This window comes from Trichechus manatus, unplaced genomic scaffold, assembly GCF_000243295.1.
Source record: "Trichechus manatus latirostris isolate Lorelei unplaced genomic scaffold, TriManLat1.0 scaffold00081, whole genome shotgun sequence".
NCBI lineage: Eukaryota > Metazoa > Chordata > Mammalia > Sirenia > Trichechidae > Trichechus > Trichechus manatus.
Window position 1 is genome coordinate 6,782,675 of NW_004444017.1, and position 20,569 is coordinate 6,803,243.

The following is a 20,569-nucleotide window of genomic DNA, read 5'->3' on the forward strand; positions in this document are numbered from 1 at the left end:
TCTCTCTATGGATTCTTGCAGCCTGTTAAATTTGTCATTATGCTCTTCTCTAATCTTTTTAATTTCCTCTATTGCGTGTTCTGCGTTTTGCTTAATTTCCTTCCTAATTTCTTGAAGAGTTCTGTATATTAATCTTTTGTATTCTGCCTCTGATAATTCCAAGAAAAATTTCTTCCTCTGGAAAATTACTAGATGCTTTATTTTCAGAGCTTGCTGAAGCCATCATGGATTGACTCTTTATGTGATTTGACATTGACTCTTGTCTCCGAGCCATCAATAAGTTATTCTATTTATTTCATGTTTGCTTACTGTGCCCTAGCTTCTTGGTTTGTTTTGATATGCCCAAATAGGCTGCTTTTATGAGCTAGTTTGATTATTGGCACCTTTGAAGCTCTAACGTCCTGTCACCAGGAGGGTAGATCTGTTACTAGGTATGTGAGCTCAGGAGTCCGCCCACTGCTCCTGAATGGATTCAGCTCAGGTGCCCAGGAAGACAGCCACATGTGTGTGGTGTAGTCTGTCACTTAAAGTCCTAGACAGGCATGGGTGATTAGCGTAGGCACAGGCATCTGGCTGTAGCAGGGGGACACACTCTGAGCAAGGCAGAGGGCTGATGGCTGCCCCCCAGTGTCCAGGAGGAAGGCGTGTCCCTGCTCCCTAGAGTGCGTAGGTGGGTGGGTTTTGTACTCGGACTATAAGCACCTAATGCTGTTGGCTGTAAGGACTGGGGAGCACCTCTTATTCACAGGCCCCTATCGCAGGTGGCTAGGTGGCATGGGTGAAGCCACCAGTCCTCAGGCCCCTGATGTGGGTACGTGAAGACCCTGCTTAATGGGCAGAGCAATGTCAAATGTCAAGAACCTGTGACTTCACAGCTGAAACAGTTGAAGTTAGACTTCTGGTATACACCCTGTTGTACTGCGGTAATGAGGGCCTACGCTGTTGAGATGGGCCCACACAAGTCTATGCAGGCAGAAAGGCACTCAAAGTCCATGGATCCCTTATGCCTGTGCCTAGGCAAAGGAGGTTTGCCTACCCTGGGTTCCTGGCTTAGGGGAGCCAGCAGTTTATTTTTTCCTCTGTTTGTTAATTTGTTCACTCTCCAAGGCAGGGAGAATGGCTTCGGACGTGTGACAGATCCTACTTCTGGCCCAGGGGATTTGGTAATTGCTAAAGCTGGTCTGGGACCCAGTGCAGAGCAGGGAGCAGTGAGGTAAATGGGAGAGAGGTTTTTCCCTAAGGGGGGTGTTTTTGATCCGCACGGTAGGCCGTACGCAATTACTTATCTTTTGCCACTTCAGGGCTGCTTCTCTGGGTGGCCGTGTAGACTCTCTGGTGCTGGGTTTCTCCCAGTGCAGAAAACATGCCTCCCGAGCACTGCCGCTTGCCTGCCTCACTGCTCACTCCCAAGCTGATCAGGCCTGAAAGGCTCAGGCTCTTGCCAGGTCAGGTATGGCAACTCCTGACTGCTCTGGAACCATCTCTCCCTCCCCCTGCCACTCAGTCCGGTGCCTCAATTCTGCCTTTGATGTCCAGGGCTCCTAGATTGCCATATATAATCAATTCACTTGTTTTTTTCAGGTCTTTGTTGTAAGAGGGTCCACCGGAAGCATTTGACTACTCCGCCATCTTGGCCCCACCTCCTCTGCTTAGCATTTAATGCTAGCTTCCTTTATTTACTTAAAGGAACAAGGGGTCTTCCACTGCACTGTGTAGATACTGGCTGATTTTGTGCTCTGCTGTCCTGAACTTCCTGTCCTACTTTGCCATAAATGTCACAATTTAGCCTTCCTGGAATGCCCCTGCTGTATTATCTGAACTTGGTGCCCTAATTATCTTCCCAGTTAACAAATTACAGTGGAGGAATAGTTATTACTGCAGGAAAAAGGCAATGACCCACACTCACCCTGAGGTCGAGCTGTGGGCTCTGCTCAGGGGTTTACAAATGTGCTTTGGCATACAGGCCTCCCAGAGTCCAGTGCAGAGAACAGGTACTGAGAGGACATGTGGGTTCCTCCTCATCGGGGCACAGCAGGGAGGGGTACATCTCTCTGGGTATTCTGGGTGCTGAAGCCGAGTCATGTGCCGACATCGTGATATGAAATCATGCTTAGCGATAGCTTCAGAATTGCAGGTCCCAAGGAGGAGGCTGCCCCAGAATGCATGGCAGAGCTGCCCATGGTACTAGTCCAAGAAATGGTTCATCTGGAATGCATGCCCTAAGGGCTGAGGTGACAGGATACAGCTGGAAGCAGCTCTGCCCAGCAAACACGCTCTAAGAAAACATTCTTGGAACTTAAAAAAAAAAAAAGCTTTGCTCTCTTTATCCTCAAACATTCCCTTAATCATGGCTAGATACAAGTGCCCAGCATGGGATTTAAATGCTGTCTGCAGACCCAAAGCCTCCACCAGTCAGAGGCCTCGGCAAGTGCTCTGGCTCCTTGAAGCCCTGCAGGAGAGTCTGGCCAATACTGACGTCACTCTCTGTTAGGGATTGAATTGTGTTCCCGAAAAATCCATGTCAACTTGGCTAGGCCACGATTCCCAGTATTGTGTGACTGTCTACCATTTTGTCATCTGATGTGAATTTCCTATCTGTTGTAAATCCTATCTCTCTGATGTTAATGAGGCAGGACTCGGTCTACAAGATTAGGCTGTGTCTTAAGTCAATCTCTCTTTTGAGATACAAAAGAGAGAATCAGCAGAGAGACAGGGGGACCTCACACGACCAAGAAAGTAGTGCCAAGAGCAGAGAGTGGGATCCCTGTTCTGAGAAGCTGCTAGACCAGGGGAAGATTGATAACAAGGACCTTCCCCCAGAGCTGACAAGAGAGAAAGCCTTCCCCTTGAGCTGGCATCTTGAATTCGGATTTCTAGCCTACTAGACTGGGAGAATAGACTCCTGTTTGTTAAAGTCATCCACTTGTGGTATTTCTGTTACAGAAGCACTAGATAACTAAGACACTCTCCTTATCTTCCGTTCTCTTTTGGGACCTTGATGATATTCTATTGTGCACTTTGTAGAACCCTTCTCTACTGATGCTGGAAGGCCTGGGCAGGTAATGAAAACAAAGCCCTGGGGTACAAGACAGTGGGGAGCCTTGTGGAGTTGGGCTGTGTATGCCCTCCAAGGCATCACTCAGGTAACAAAACTAAAATGCTGGGACTGGCCAGGCAAAAAACCACTTGCTGCTGCATGTGGCCCCTGGGACCACTGAGCCTCTACATAAAGGAGAAAACAAGAAGCCCAGAGAGGTGAGGTGACTTTCCCAAGAGTGCACAGTGAACTGGAGGCTGAATCCTAACAGAAGCCTCCTAAGTCCAACCCTGGGGCTCTTTTGATTGAACCACCCTGCCCTTCCACAGCACACAGCTGTAGGTTTACTTTTGTTTCCTATGGGGAAGTCTTTTCCTTCCAAGGAATATGTGAACAGCAACTTGAAGGCAGAATCTGTGACTGTTACTTTTCTGTTACCTTTTCAATGATCACCAAAGTGTTTAAGAAATGCTAGGTGTTCAATAACTAACTCGTTGAATCTCTGAACTGGGAAGAAATAAATCATATAGACTGTGGGCCTTACTGACAAGATGAAGAACCAGGATTCATATCCAGACAGTCTGGCTCAGATTGAAGGCTGCTAACAAGTTGTAATGCATCCACCACCAGCCCGCCCCTCAAAGCTAGGTAACAGATTCCTCTGGAAGCTCTAACAAAAGTCACTGCCTCAGTGAAGAGGTGCCAGGGCAAGCCACAGGCACTTTCGAGCACATACGAAAACAAGGGGGCCAAGTACACAGGGCACAGGCTGACCTGCTGGCCACGTCCTCCTCCGTGCCCTTGTCCAGCACGCTGCTGAGGTTGTGCTCGGCCTGTGTTTCCTCGGGCACCTCCTCCAGCTCCTCTGCCTGCTTCACAGACAGGCGGTAGTTCTCCAGCTCAATCCTTTCAGGAGTGCCCCTCAGCCTCTTGGCGATGCTGGGCTCCTCCAGGCCATTCACACTTGAACCTGCAAGACAGAGAAGCAAAGTTCTGATGACATATGATGGAAACTGAATATAATCCACGTGGAGGGAGGAGGTGGGGATGGAGGAGGCTCTGATGGAGGGAATCAATTTAGCATCCAAGGCAGCCACCACTCATCTCAGTGAAATGAGAGACAACTGCTCATGAAGGCCAGGGCACAAGAACAGAGGGCAGAAGGAAATCAAAAAGGCCACAGATTTGGGACAGGCAGGAAAGGACCAAGTGTGAGAGGACAGCTTCTCTAAGTGGGAGAGAAAAAGACTTTGCATCTGCTCCTGCAAATGAGGGTGTGCTCACTCTCCTGGATCACCCCCAAATTCCCTGGTCAACCTAATGAGCAATGGTGACTGGGTGGGGGTGAGTGGGACTGGGGCTAGACTTAAGGTGGCTCGTCTCATGTCCAAGGAACTAAACCCCTTTAAAGCAGCTTTTGCTGAGAAGGCAGAGTCCTTCATAGCCGAGCCTCACCCTGACCCAGGAGTCAATCAAGGTCCACGGCCTGTGTGTGGAGCATTGCGGCACCTGGGTAAGTAGTCTTGCAGAACTCCGCACACTGTGGATTTGTCTGTGCCCTCATGATTAGGATTCACATTCAACATTTTTTGCTAAGAAGCTACCTTGCAGGTGACACTGTGTCCCTCCCCCCATGGTATCACATAAGGAAGAATACAGTCAGGCTGCCTTGTTACTGGTGATGCCTGTCCCATCATTCCACTGTAAAGGTGGTATTTACCACTTTGTAACTAATAAGCAATCTGTAGGATGGTACTTAGAAACCAGATGCATACAGCTTGCTCCTCAGTATCCTCTCATCCAGTGCTGTTAAGACAGGGTTAGAGCCATAGAGCCATTTTTCTTAGCCTCAAGACAGCCCCTCACCAAGCCCATTTCCTAGAGTTCTTTCTTTTCCCCTCAGAATGTCCTTAAAGAGAAACAGCCACTGGCTAGCCAGAATCGGCTGAAATAGGTCCTGCCCTCCATGCTGGCATTCCTGATGACCTTTAGCTCATTAACTCCTTCATGCATGGTATAAATTCTCTGCCCCTGGGTGGAGAGTGGACACGCTAATGAACAAAAATGACTAAATTCCTCCTGTGCAGGGAACTGAACCCGCTACTTAGATAAAGCTTGCTCATTCTAAAACGCTCCATGTCTGCATGGACACCATTTTGTATTCTGAAACTGATCCTGCCTATATAAACCAGTCTCAGCAAGCTGCCTGCAAGGCAGTCTTGGATGGCACGCAGTTCCATCTGTCTCCTTACGTGGCCAACAATAAAGTTGCCTTTTGTTCTCCCTCAACTTGGACTTTTGTCTTTTTGGCCCTGGACAGAGTTGCGCCAAACAGAACCTGGAGTTCCCGGCAATGCTGTGAGCGTCCACTGATGATCCTTGCCTGGATCAGTTACTTCACTGGGAGTCACAAAACAGTGAAAATTCTATCCTTCCTTCTCCACTTACTACCTATCGCTCTGTTGTGAACAAGAGTTTTTCCTTTTATTTTGAGTAACACTATAGGGTTGCTATGAGTCGGAATCAACTTAATGGCAGTGGGTATGGGATCATGGGAAACCCTGGTGGCATAGTCGTTAAGAGCTACAGCTGCTAACCAAAATGCTGGCAGTCTGAATTCATCAGGAGCTCCTTGGAAACTCTATGGGGCAGTTCTACTCTGTCCTATAGGGTCACTAGGAGTAGGAATTGACTCCACAGCAATGGGTTTGGGTTTATGGGCTTATGGATTTTGAAAAAACTTAAATGTTGTATTTAACTATTATGTGTCTTTAGTCTCCCTAATCTAAAATAGTTCCCCTTGCCTCCTTCATTATCATCATTATTCTTTTGATGTTCCTTATTGCCCCAAATTTGGTCAGGGGAGGAATACCATTCATTCTTTAACGTGTCTGCTGTAATATGGTATAGCACATGGGCTTAGAATCAGACAAACCCTGGCTAGACACCATGCTCCTCTACTGAGTGGCTGAAGGATCTTAGAAAAATCACATAACTACTTAGAGTCCACTGTCTGAGCAACCAGTAAGGATAATACCCACCTCCCAGAGTTATTGTGGATATTAAATAAAACTATAAACATATATGCACATATATGAGTGTGACAACTCTGTGCCCATATGTATGAGTTATCGTCCTCTTTTTCTACTTAAGCCAAGTACATGGACAGTATCAGTAAGTATGAGTCAAGTGATAGATCTGCTGTCTAGTGACATTTTCACCACCATTCCTTCTTGATAACACAATATAAAATTTTGCATGTTTTTGGTAGGTGTGTTCTATCCATTTGCTCTGGATTGCATGCTATAGTTACCTGACAAAGAAAGATAGGAACAGAGCTCTAGGCAGATAGAATAGCATGAGCTAAGGCCCAGTGACATGAAACAGCAGTTTGGCATTACTAGATGGTCAAGTAGGAGTGGACAGTAGCAGAGAAAAGGCAGAAATGTAGGTGGGAGCAGGTCATGAATGGCCTTGCGTTCTGTAACATGCTAAACCCTAACAGACAACACTGGGTTTTGGTATGCAGAACCACACCAATGCAGTATTGGTGTGTTGGGCAAAGCCCAGAACCTCCATGGGGAAGGACTAAAGAAAAGTGTGGGAATATTGCTTTAGCAAATTTTGTGGCCTGACAGGTTGTACAGGAAATGTTCTGGAAGCCTGGTACCTTTGTTGTGTAAAGTGTTTTCAAACTCCTCGTAACAGCATTAGAAAGAACTTTATATGGATCCAGATATTCACATGATAAAGTCTTCTCAGTGCATTTACTAAGAAAGTGTGGTCACACCAAGACCTCCCTCCAAACAGCATCTCTCAAATCTATGACAGGATACTTCCTGAAAAGCAAGACCAGTGGCATGTTCATTTACAAATTCAGGTACATATAGAACGATGGGGTCTGACCACGAATCTGTGGGTTCACACTCACCCTAGTCTTAGCACCCTTGGTAGAGGCATTTTAAACATCTCTGCTCCATTCTTCAACACGGAGCTCAGGGATCCAAAAGTATAAGCTATGATCCTGGACTGAGACATTTGGAAGGTTAGGAAATATATGAACTACAGGTAATGCGAAAAAGAGGAAGGGCGCAAAGTAGGCAGACTCCACCTCAACATTCTCCAAACCTACGCGCCCAGGTCCTCTAAGAGCACAGGCTCTAACTGAGCTAGTGTATCATTTCCGAGCCTTAGTCTTCCTGTCCTCTCCTCCTCATCAAAACCCACAGACTCAACATAATAAAGATGAGAAGGCTAAGGACCCCCTGACTCTAATACCATTTGATTCTTTCCTTCTCATTGTGTATTTTTGACAATGACTCTTAAATAGAAAGCAGATGAGAAAGGGAAATAAATGTGAGGCAACCAGCTAAGTATAAGCTTTTCGGGAATTCCATAAATATGATATAGAAACCAGTATTTCTTTCAGACGGAGGACGAAAAATAGTTAAGAAGAAAAGAACTATCACTTTAAGGAAAACCAACAACAAACACTCATCAATCCAGAACCAAACAATTTCAAGGTAGAGTGAACAAATACACTCATGTACAAAAACACTCAGTATGTGATTATCTGCTGTTAGTGTGTGTTAAATGTATACCGTTTGCCAGAAATTCTACTAGAACTTTGGGAAGCAAAGCAGATAACAACATTCTCTCCTCCTAAAGAGCTAAAGGCTCATCACACCATGTAGAGGAATCATTTCAGTATAACGTATCAACTGTAAGGACTGATGTATGTGTGGGGTGAGGGCAGTGATGGTTCAGTGGTAGAATTCTTGCCTTCCATGTGGAAGACCCAGGTTCGATTCCTGGCCAATGCACTTCAAGACAGTCACCACCCATTTGTTAGTGGAGGCTTATGTATTGCTATGAAGCTGAACAAGTTTCAGTGGAGCTTCCTGAAAGACTAAGAAGAAAGGTCTGGTGATCTACTTTTGAAAAATCAGGCAATGAAACCCTATGGATCACAACAGTCCAATGCCACTGTGCATGGGGTCACCATGAGTCGGGGACTGACTGGAGGGTACCTAACAACAACAACAATGCATGTGGTACTATGGGACACAAAGGGGCAATTTAGCCCACCTGGGATTCAAAGAAGGTGCTCTGGAGAAATAAGGAATTAGCCAGCTTTAAAGAAAAATTTGCAATGAGGTAGCTGAAGTACAGAGACATTAAGTAATCTGCCCAAGGTCACACAGGTAAGAACCATAATGTTCCTAGACTTATAACACAAAGATAAGAAAAAGAAGACATTTTTCCATAAAGTGTCCTGCTCTGTTTTCCCCTTTGGAAGTCTTCGTCATCTAGTCTTTTCTCCACTATAATTTTCTGGATGAAGAATGCAGAATTTCATGAATGCATCTTATAGCAGAGAACCTGGCATTTGGGACAATATTCTGTCCTCCTCTCAATGTTATTTCTCTGGAGTTTCTACAAACTCTACACACTGATGGATCATCAAGTAACAGAACTTGGCAATCCAATCCCAGAGCCCGGGGCTTACAGAGGGGAAATGTTGATTTAATTTGGGCTTGGCCACAACCAACAAAAAGAAACCAGAAGCACTCAGAACAGTTCAGATCATCCACATATGCAGTCCCCCAGAGAAAGGATGTTTGAGGCTGAGAAAACTGTGAGAAGCATCTCATTGGAGACTTTGCAAAAATTTAAGATGAGGACGAGTAGAGTCACCTCTATTGTTCCAGCCCCACCAGGCCTATCCAGTCTATGTCCCACAGAATTAGAACCCACCCCAGCACTGTCAGCGACACAGGAATACATTACATGGTGTTCCCTGAGGGCCAGGCCCCTTATGGACTCAGTTTTGCCAAAGAGAAGGTAGTATTCAGAAAGTGGCCCAAACACACCAACTATCAAAATATGCTTAATATTTCTAGCCTATAATCTCAAAATACCATGGGGGAAAAATCAATGAAATTGGCATTCTTGATTCTCTGTCTTGAGCAAGGGGCTATTTGCCAGATTAACCAGAAGCTGATGATAAACTAAGATATCAACAGAGTAGTACAGGGGAGAGCTGGGCAGTGGCGGTAACACTGTGACAAACAAAAACCTCCCCACACCCCCACCCCAGGTCCTCCCTCCCTCATCAGCTCATGGAAGAGCCTAGAAGGGAGCAGGTATAAAAACAATACCTGGCAGACACTAGCTGGGAGAGTCAAAGTATAACCAGTCTGGTCAGGCTAGCTGGCTAAGAACCACCTGGCTCCTCTACTTCACATGCTTTCGTGCAACAACAACCACACGGGGACTTGTAGCTAAAAGGGGATGAAAGATCTGGAATAACCCCCAAGGCTGATTCCTCACTAAGTCAGGGCAGGCACATCTCGAGTCACTGGGCAGCCAATTACAGCTCTGCACATACCAAAAGGAAACAGCTCCCAGGATCTGGGCCGCATCCTAAATAGGAAAAAGGCTCTGGGTCTGACCTCAGGGTTCTGTTTTGGAACAGTCACTGCCTGCATGAGCTCCATACATCATCCTGAAATATTTTTCCTAACAGGACAACCTGCTCTCAGCTGATGTCCAAGCACCGCCAAACACTTTTATGTGTGTCAGTCTGATTCCTGAAGAGAAGGGAGGGACAACCAGATGATTCTTAAGGGGAAGCACTTCCCAGCTCCTCAACAGGCAGCTCTCTTCCCCCTTTCCTTCCTGCAGTGGTTACAAAAGGAACCGGAAGCCCCAATACCAGGCAGGGCCAACTGCTGGGGATATTTGAGGGCACCCTAGGAAGAGGGTGACATCAGACATCCGGATGCCCGAGGGCCTTTTCTCCTTTTACACCATATTCATTTCTGGCCTTTTTACCCATTCTTGTTTCCTTTCCTTCTTTGTAAGTCTGGGAAAGCTTGAGTGAAATCTGAAAGTCTGACAAGGACTTAAGAAAAGGTAGTGGGAACTGACACTGATTTTCATCAAAATTCCCATATCCTAAGGAGGATGGCTGCAGGGACTCACTCAACAAATATTTACTGAGCATCGACTTCCAGCCAGGCACTGTGCTAGGTGCTCAGGCACGGTGGATGAAACAGACAAGATGCCTGCCCTTGAGGAGCCTGCACTCTGATGGAATGGCAGGGATGTCACCTACCTTCAAGGAGAGACTAAGGACCCAGGGCAGATAAAAGGTGTCAACTGTGGCCATCTTCTAACGAGTAACAGCACTGTGATTTCAAATAATGATTGGTACCATTTGAGAAGGAAAGCATTCCTACCATTTTGGAATACAGAGATTCTCTCTCATAGCTGCTCCCTCTTCTGTTTCTTTTATCAAGTTACTGAATATTTTTGTGATGACTTTTCTTTTAAGGAAGATAAGCGAAAGTCATTTCTGATATCCTCCCCACACATCCACCCAAAGCCTTGCCTGTCCATGACTTTCTTACCTAAGAAAAGCACCAAGCCATGAACTAGGTCTTAATTACAAGGTTGCAGGGAAGATGGTAAGGATGATGAAACCTGCTGAAGACAGAATGACTAGGCCAGCAGCATAAATCTAAATTCTCAGATGCACAGCAAAACTTTGTCAAAGAGCCCTTTACCATGTCTGGCTCACTGCCCTCAGAAACATTCTCAAAATCACCCTGGGATATCAGGGTGCCTATCCTTTCACAGAGCCCTGGTTCATCACAAAGCTGTACGGGGGGATCCAGGAGTCCCTGGGTGGTGCAAACAGTTACCACACTTGGTTGCCAACTGAAAGGTTGGCGGTTCGAGTCCACATAGCAGTGTCTCGGAAGAAAGTCCTGGTGATTTACTTTCAAAAATCAGCCATTGAGAACACTATGGAGCACAGCTTTACTCTGACACATATGGGGTTTCCAGAGTAAAAGTGACTTGACAGTAACTTTTTTTTTTTTTTTTTTAAGGGGGATCTATGAATCAATTTTATTTTCTTCCTGCTCAAGCTGGCAATGATACAGCTGCTACACTCTCATGCTTCCTCATATACTGGGAAATATCGACGGAATCATCTGAAGTGGTGGCTATCCTACAACAGAATCCTTGTCCGGTGCAGAGACCTTTTCCCGCTTAGGACAAGGCCTGGGTCCTGGGCACTTCTTCCTTTGGAATGTGTTAAGCTGCTGTTGGACCTCAGTGATGCTCATATTTAGTGAGTAATCAGCTTAGAAATTAGTCCAATCCTTTTATCTTGCTTTCAGCTCAAGTTTCCCTATCAGCTGTTGCTTAGCTGTCTGAAGAGCGGGCAGGACAAACACCATCCAATATGGAGCTCTTGTGATGCAATGGTTAAGAGTTCAGCTGCTAACCAAAGGTCGGTAGTTCGAATCCACCAGCTGCTCCTTGGAAATCCTACGGGGCAGTTCTACTCTGTCCCACAGAGTTGCTATGAGTTGGAAACTGACTCGACAGCACCGGGTTTGGTTTTTTGGTTTTGGACCTTGGCTTATAAACCTAAATTATTGGAAGAGTCACTGTCTGCCTCAGGGACATCATCACTACTCCAGTCAAGATGGACAATATGATCTGTGGGAGAAGGGCTTTGGCCTGTTAAGAAGAGGAGATCGCTCTCCGTTTAGAACCACCCCAGGGAGGAAAGACTTACCGAGGGCTAGTTAAAGGACCTGCAGTATACAGAAGACCAGCTTTTGCTTGTTATAAGGTGCCTGGAACCACAGCCTTGGGCTTTTTCCCTTTTTTCTTGGTTTATTTGCCTTTGCAGACTCTACTTGACCAGGCTCACGTTATACCTTTTACAGCTATTTTATCATTCCAAGATGGCACAAGACACTTCTTAAGCACTGAAGCATACGTATGGGAAGGGATCCTCTTGCTTTGGAGGCCAAAGAAAGAAGTTTCTGAGGCACACCATAGCAAGATGAACTTTGTCCCTGCACATCTACCTCCAACAGACTGTGTGGTCTCCTGCTGGCAAGGAATCTGAGTTCACAGAATTTTTCCAAGATCATATGACATGAACGTGTTAAGACGTTTCTCTGGGATAAGCAGCAACATTTATTGAGCAGCTATCTGTGTTAGGCACTATGACAGGTACACTACATACAGTGGCCATCTAATTGGCACAACACTTCCATAAACTGCTGTGACGACTATTACTATGCTGAGAATTCTGAGTCTCAGTGATGTCAAGAAATTTGTCCCAAGGTTCAGACAAGGCAGAGCCAAGACTAAACCCAGGTCTGGATTACTCTGAAGCTAGTACTCCTGCCTCTCCATCATGCAGGATGGAATTTTTAATTGTCCCTCACATGCGAGATGTTTATTCTTCATTGGGGCAACTGTGTTTTTATGTGGGGGCACAAAGAAAAGCAGGTCACGTGCGCTCAAGGGCAAGCTCAGCTTCCTTGGAGATGTTTAATTACTGGAAGAGTTGGGAAATTCTCAGTTAAACATTACATAACAGAGAGGCCAAGGAGGAAAATAACCCAATAGGGAGCAAAGCAGTACTGTACCAGGAAAAACCACCCAAATGGGAATGGGAACACCATGAGACTGGAGTGTTGTTTCTCAAGAAAGCTGAGGGCACAGGCCCTCCCCCTTGTCGGGATCTGCTGGGAGGGCTGAGGGGCTCACTCTTCACCACAGCCCTTTGCTCTCAATCTGCATGACCCCATTGAACTTTTACTTTCGAGCTAGTTTTCTAACGTTAAACTATTTTACTGTTATTATTGCAGGATCTCCCAGAGGTGCCTTTTTGGCAGCTGGAAATCCTGGCAAACATCACTGTACCTAGCCACGGCAAAGAGGTTTCTTTTAAGGCACATACCCTGCTATTTTTTCTCTTACTAGTGCATCATGCAGGGCTCTTGAAAATATATTTTTCATGTGTTTTTGTACTTCCTAACAATCAGCTGGGACAGCCTGAGGAATGTATGCCTACCAAATGGCTACCTCTTTGGTGTGGGGATGCTGTGGGCATGTCTAAAGTACTGGGGTTTGGTTGTGTTCCCTAAAATCTCATGACTGCTGTGCTGTAGCTAATATGTTACCTTCTTTACCGGGTTGCCCACCTTCAGGTGGCAGAGGGTGAGCTCTCAGGAAGACTGACTATTGTACAATGGGACTTGAGCTAACTATCTCACTAGCTAGTTGATGTATGTGCCCCACAAACCAGGAGTTCTATACAGTCAAATACAGGTCATCTCGCAAACCATCCAATCATAGCTCTCATCACTGAAATCATAAGGGGGAGGTAAGTGAGGAAGTATGGCCCAACAGGGTAAGCCAGGACCACCACTTCTCCTCTCCTACTTCTATCTGCTTAATGCTATCTACTTCTGCCTGCTGGCTCTGCTCTGCACTCTCAAAGGCTTTGCTAGATAGGGGAATTATTCTTGTTGTCTTTGTGTTTGTTCCTGATGCTTGAGAGTCAGAGTAAAAATTAAAAAAAAAAAAAAAAAAAAAGGCTGCCGTTGAGTCAATTCCGACTCATGTTGACCTCATGTGTTTGTCAGAGTAGAACTGTATGTACTCCATAGGGTTTTTTCAATGGCTGATTTTTCAAAAGTAGATCACTAGGTCTTTCTTCCGAAGCACCTCTGGGTAAGTTTGAATCGTCAACCTTTTGGTTAGTAGCCAAGTGCTTAACTGTGCCACCAAGGGAGTCCGAGTGTCAGGGTAGGTGTTGGATAAAATATTTTGAATAAGTGATCAGAATAAAGGTTCTAAGCTTATCTCTAAGCTAGAATAATAGTTTACTATAATTTTAAGAAACTAGTTGAAATTACTCTGAGTTTCCTCATTTTAAAACAAAACCGTTAAAAAGAAATTGGAGATGATGGAAATGTTCATAGTTTTTATTATGGTGATGGTTTCATGGCTGTATACATATGACTAAGCCCTGGTGGCACAGTGGTTTAGTGTTTGGCTGCTAACCAAAAGGCTGGCAGTTTGAATCTACCAGCCACTCCTTGGAAACCCTATGGGGCAGTTCTACTCTGGTCTATGGGTCGCTATAGGTTGGAATTGACTAGACGGCAATGGGTTTGGGTTTTTTGGTATACATATGACAAGGAGCTCTGGTGGCATGGTGGTTAAGTGCTTGGCCGCTAACCAAAAGGTCGGCGGTTCAAACCCACCAGCAGTTCCACGGGAAAAAGATGCAGCAGTCTGCTTCCATAAAGATTACAGCCTTGGAAACCCTATAGGGCAGTTCTACTCTGACCTACAGGGTCACTATGAGTTGAAACTGACTCGGAAGTAATGGGTTTGGTTTTTTTTTTTTGGTTGATAGTAGTTCATTATGCCTTAGTAAAGTTATAAACAAAAACGAACACTCTATGTTTCTCAAGTAGCTCAGTGCTATGAAGGGTCCAAGAACAAATGTGAAACACCACCCCTGTGAAAAGGGTGGGTCTACCAAGTAGGAGTCCTGGTTGCGCGATGGTTAAGTACTCAGCCATCCAGTGGCTCTGCGGCAGAGAAGACCTGGCAATCTACTGTAAAGATTACAGCCTAGAAACTACGGGGCAGTTTTACTGTGTCATATGAGGTCTCCATGAGTTGGAATCGACTCAACTGCACACAACAATACCAAGACAGCAGCTGTTCCCTTAGTAACCTAGGGGGAGAGATTCCTACGGAGATGCCAATGTCTTAGAAGACCCATCATATACAGGCCCTGAAAAAAGACTATCTCAAATGATCTGGTGGCCAAAAATAATCATTTCACTTCATAGTGGAGAACATTCAGTTCCAGGGAGCAGCCTGCTTACTAGAAGAGTAGACCCAACAATGACGAGCGGAGCGGAGGGGAGAGGAGAAAAGACTACGAATTAGCTGGTGCCCTTCCCAAGATGCTGGGCTTAAACGTCAACCCCTCCTATTCTCTAGAGCAGGGTGCCCTGTGGCACTCCCCGTCTAGAGTGTGCCCAAAGCTGGCTTAATTGCATGTCAATGCCATGTCCTTTCTTCTTTTAATACTCTAGAATGGGGTGATTTTGCCCCTCAGGGGTCACTTGAGTGACTGGAGATGTTTTTGGTCACAACTGGAGATGGTGGTGCTACCCGCACCTAGTGGGTAGAGGTGAGGGATGCTGCTAAATATCCTACAATGCATAGGACAGCTCCCAAAACAAAGAATTATCTGGCCCAAACAACAATAGTGCTGAGTTTGAGAAATCCTGGCTTAGTGGTTATATCAAACTATTTCTACTCGCATACCAAACAGGCTAACCAATCCACCAAATAATCTGATCATTTTTAACTGGACTCCTCATTGCCATCAAGAGTCAATTTAGACTCATAGTGACTCTATAGGACAAAGGAGAACTGTCCCAAAGTGTTTCCAAGGACTAGCTGGTAGATTTGAACTGCTGACCTTTTGGTTAGCAGCCAGGCTCTTAACCACTGTGCCACCAGGGCTCCGTTTAACTGGACTAGGTGCATTAACAGTACTGAGCAGTGAGCCCGTAAATATTCATCTCTGTTGCCAAGGGGAAACACCCTGACCAACAGAAGTGCAATATATGGGCCAAATGAGAACTGCCATGCTGAACAGAGAGCTCCTGGCTTGCTGTCTATAGGCAGGAAACCTAGGGATGTTCAGATGCTGAGTGATGAACTCTATTAACTAGTTCTAACGCCACACACCAAGCACATGTATCTCCATGAGACTCTGGACTTTACACCATCTTATGGCACAACTCTGCTTACAAAAGGTGACTGTTCAGTGACTTGTGTGTGAGCCCTAGTATCATGCCAAAGTAGGAATTAGAGGAGGCCAAAGGATGAATTTGATGAACTATTCTCCTTTTACTTACTTCTTTCTAGCTGGATGCTAAAAGCCTGCTGATAGATGGAACGGCCATGCAACATTACAGTAGGGCCTCTCACTAAACCCAGAAAGAAAACGACTTGAGAATATGACGTGGAACACACATCTTCTTTCTCTCTGTATTCTCAACTTTTCTTTCCTTCCCCATTTCCCCAAAACATCCTATCTATGTGTTCTCAGGGCTCTCTGTCATGGTATGCCTTTCCAAGGCTGTGATTGTACATGCTCCAGAGACTTCCTGAGGGCATCTCTGTGCCCAAAACAAATTTCATCCAACAGGGCAGAAATGAAACTGTTCATCTGGAATGATCTGTACATTTAGCCCAAAGGTGGAAAAGTCAGCCTTTTTAAATTGTGAGTTGAGTACAAAATGGCTCAAACTTGGATAAGAATTCCCATATTTCTCTTCCTGTCACATGTGATTCAGCTCTGTCAGTGCAAAAAGCAGTATAAAACCATCCCTGGCTTTCCCTATCCCCAAACTCCACACAGGGCCAAAAAACCCAAACCCACTGCTGTTGACTTGATTCTGCATACTGATTCCATAGGGTTTCCAAGGCTGTAAATCCCTACAGAAGCAGACTGCCACATCTTTCTCCTGTGGAGCTGCTGGTGGTTTCGAGCAGCCAACCTTTTGGTTAGTAGTTGAGCGCTTTAACCACTGTGCCTCCGGGGCTCCTTCACCACACAGGGCCAGGGCAATAATTTCTTACGAAGATCGCGAATGGCAGTTGTAAAAGTAGTAAGGGCATGAAAATGTCAGCTCAACAATCACTGGGGCTCTTTTTTAGAGATATAATAAAATGGGATGGTAAAGAAGAAGGGGATAAGCCAAAAGAATTACAGGTTAGAAGCAGTTACACTGGGTCCAGAGCACAGTAAACATTCCCTTGAACATATTCACCATTTTCAGATCAATGGCAGGGCAGATTTCTATTTGGAGGGACACAGAAAGGGGCTGTTTCAGGCTTACACTTTAATAATACAACTTTAAAAGGTTAACATTTTACTTGAGATGACCAAAAAGAGGGTTGATATGGTTCATATTATTTAGAGTTAATTCAATTATTATTCTCTTCCTCAACTTGATTTGATGATTACTCCCCCTCCCCGCTGCCTCACGTATGAGGGATGAAATCCTTTGCTCTTCAATCTACCATCTCTTCGAACGCATTTACCCAGCCCTGGGGTCACTGCCAAAGACACCGGGGGATATGTATTCTCAGGAATAATCAAATGCATATTCACTGATTTATACAGGGCGTTAACTGATGTTTAAAAAAAGAAAAAAAATCTTATTTATGAGCGCAACACATAGTGCTTTTCCTTCTCATCAAGTGCCGACAAGTGGAGGTTATAGAGAACACTTGAAGGGAAGTTATACAGCACAGTGGTTTGGGTTTCTACCCCACCTCTGCACCTATTAGTTACATAGTTTTGATCAAATTTACTTAACCTCTGTGTGCCTGTTTCCTCACCTCTAAAATGGAGATAATAATGGTACCTCCCTCAAAGGCTGTTGTAAAGATGAAATCAGTAATATATCTAAAGCATCCAGGCAGTGCCTGGTAAACAGCAAGCGTGATACGTTAATTGTTATCATTACTGTAGCTACTGCCGCAGCAGCTGTTATTGTTGTATGTCTTCCTACATTGTTTTCTATGAGTTAGTATGACACGGGCTACTATGGTAAATTAACCGGTATTAATCGCACTGGGGGTGGGGGTGGGCAACAGGAGTTAGCATATTTCAAGTTTTACTCCCTATTTTTATTTGAGAACTCTTCAACAGAGAAGATGGAGCTCTTGGTTGCAAATATAGAAAGGATGCAAATGTGGACAGCCCTTGGCATGGTATTTTCAGTAGCACCAAGGATGGTTTGCCAGCCCTCAGCAATATGGTAAAGCCAGTAAGATTATGGCTCTTACCTCCTGCAGCCCAGTAATTCCCTCTTACCCAGGCACCCAGTGCCGCCTGCGTCTCTGAGATTCCACAGCCTGCTGCTGCAGTCTGCCCTGCCCTAGAGCCTGCCCTGCACTGTGGGTTCCAGTGTTACTTTTCCTTTAAAGTGCCAATTCCCCAAGAAAAGGTGAACCCAGCTAGAAGGCAAGTAAGTAGCTGGTTCAGAGTACTTCACATTAGACCAGACTCTAAGGAGTATTTAGCTTAAAGAGAAGAATCTACTGGCCCAAGTAAGTCTCTAGTTGGTAAAATGGTGGAAGAGAAATTTTACAGCTGGCCTCTCTCCAGCCTGGTCCTGCTGGACCCTGATTAGTCCTAGAAAACAGAGAATGAATAAAAAGCAAGAATAAATAAGCTGTTATAAAACCGAAAAAAAAAAAACAACCCCATTGCCATCGAGTCACTTTCAACTCATAGTGCCCCTATAGGATAAGTGGAACTACCCCATAGGGTTTCCAAGGAGCAGCTGGTGGATTTGAACTGCCAACCTTTCGGTTAGCAGCCAAGCTCTTAACCACTGCACCACCAGGGCTCCTAAAGCTGTTATAATCCTATTATAATTGATAGCAGCTATTCCTTGGATACCAGCCATTTCTTGGTTACCAGGCTGAGCTCGGTCCAAAAAACCCACTATGGTTTAGCTTCTTAGAGACATACTCTTTCCCTAAGGTCCCTGTGAGAGTATCTAATCACATTTTTTAGTTTTCATGTTTGAACTCTGACCAACCCAAAGGGATTCCCCTCTCTGGAGTTCACTTCCACAGTATTTCTGGCTTTATCAACCTTGAAAGAACATGAGAACTGCATGAAAACATATTCATTTAGCCCTTTGCCTGCGAAACAGCCTGGTTTTGCCATGTGTTTGTGGAGGAAAACCAAGACCCACTAAGGCCCAGTTCTTCTGGTGCCCTTAGGTCCTCATCTGGTATTGCTGGTCTTTAGTAATTATTTTTATATTAAGTAGTAAGTGTCACCAGAAGAACTCATTGCCCTTCCCCTTTTAGCTAGATTCACCTTTCCTCGGGGAATTGGCATTGGTAGAGAACAGTTACACTGGAACACAAAGTATGGGGAAGGTGGCTGTGGGGTAGTTCAGACCTCAGTGGAAGGCTCCAGAATCTCAGAGAAGCAGGTGGTACTGGGTGCCTGGGGTAAGGACTCTGAGTTCTTTGGGTGATAGGTGCTACTTAGTATAAAAACAACTACTAAACATCAACAATACCAGGCAAAGCCCTAAAAGAAATAAGGCTACACTATGAAATAATAGTGATAAAGTAGAAATAACTCTGATATTTTACAGAAGCACAACCTCTAATAGTCATACTTGGGATAATTTTATGCACTTAATATACAATCACAACAAGCTGGGTAACCACAGAAAGAAATAAAGAAAACAAAAAAGGCCAACAGAAATTCTACAAGGATTTTTCTAGTAATCATCCTAACAAGGCCCCAAGAGAGCCTATAGCAGGGCAGCACTGGAGCCCTGGATTCCCCTGCTGCTGAAGGGTTTTCCAAAATTTCTGGGTGTGAACCTTCTTCACATTGTGGGCAACTTCAATGGCATGGTTGAATTCAGTTAGCTTGACTTAAGTCTGGGTGGTGGTAATGACTCAACCTCTTGCCTATTGTCCTTTAAAAACACCCACTAAATTGCCTCAGAAATATTCAGAAGATAGTCACAAACTGCTCGTGCAAAGCTACATGGAAGTTGACTGACAGGAAGTAAAAGGGAGAAGGCGTTCACATGGCTGGTAAAACCTGGAAGTAATTAAAGGAGAGCTCTATATGCCTGGGGCCTCACCTCTCTTTCTAGGATCATGAAAGGTGTTACTAAGCAAAAGTCTACCTTCCAGAGCATAAGTAGTGAAGAGACAAGGAACAATTGTAAAGAAAGAGACAGCAGCAGCTAGCAAACACATACACCATTGAAAATTTGGGGCAGTGATGAGGGGAACACAGCAGCTCCATGACCTAACCTCAGCTGAGAATGCCAATCTGACTTCCCCCTCATTTCTTATGACTAATCTACTTGTCGGCACTTGCCAGATGCGTGGCTGGATCTGAGGTGCAAGGTAAGAACTGGTTTTGGAGTCTCAATGAGGTTTTAGAGCTTGTGAAAGGGACTGGAATTCAGGGAGGATTCTTCTGGAACTCTCTGCCTCGCTGCTATGTTTAAGACAGTCCCCATGTGGGTATTTTTCTTTCATTTGTACCTCAGGGAGAGACTAGCGGGACCTTGATTCTACACAGCACCAACCTACCCTATTTTTCAGTGTGAAAACAGAGTGACCCACTTTTTTTGCCTGTATTCCTTCCATTTTTGTACCACAGTGTCTTTCCTAGGGAGTGATTTAATTAGGAAAACTGCCATGGAATTTAGGAAAAAAAAGAGAGTGGATTTCAAGAAGTTTCAGACTGAGACCCGGAGACTTTTCTGGGGTATCCAAGATGAGTGGTACAGAACTGTACCAGTTGTCACCACCTTCCTGTTGATGGTGTAGTCCCTCTTTCTAAATAATGATGGCTCTCCTGCCCTTTGGAGCCCTGGTGGCACAGTGGTTAAGAGCTATGGCTGCCAACCGAAAGGTCGGCAGTTCAAATCCACCAACCGGTCCTTGGAAACCCTATGGGGAAGTTCTACTCTGTCCTATCGGGGCATTATGAGTCAGAATCAACTCGACGGCAGTGGGTTTGGCTTTGGTTTTCTCCTGCCCTTTATTAGTAGGAGATAGAAGGGCAACAGTGGCAAAGTTTAAAATTTGAATATTACATATATATAT

General features: G+C 45.1%; 1 protein-coding gene across 1 annotated transcript in view; it reads right to left on the bottom strand.

Moving 5' to 3' along the window:
* Positions 1-20,569, bottom strand: part of MICAL3 (microtubule associated monooxygenase, calponin and LIM domain containing 3) — a 216,887-nt gene that overhangs the window by 56,372 nt on the left and 139,946 nt on the right. Inside the window, exon 20 of the mRNA XM_012556919.2 lies at positions 3,812-4,007. Within this exon, the coding sequence (XP_012412373.1) occupies positions 3,812-4,007 (196 nt within the window). The remainder of the gene's footprint in view (positions 1-3,811; positions 4,008-20,569) is intronic.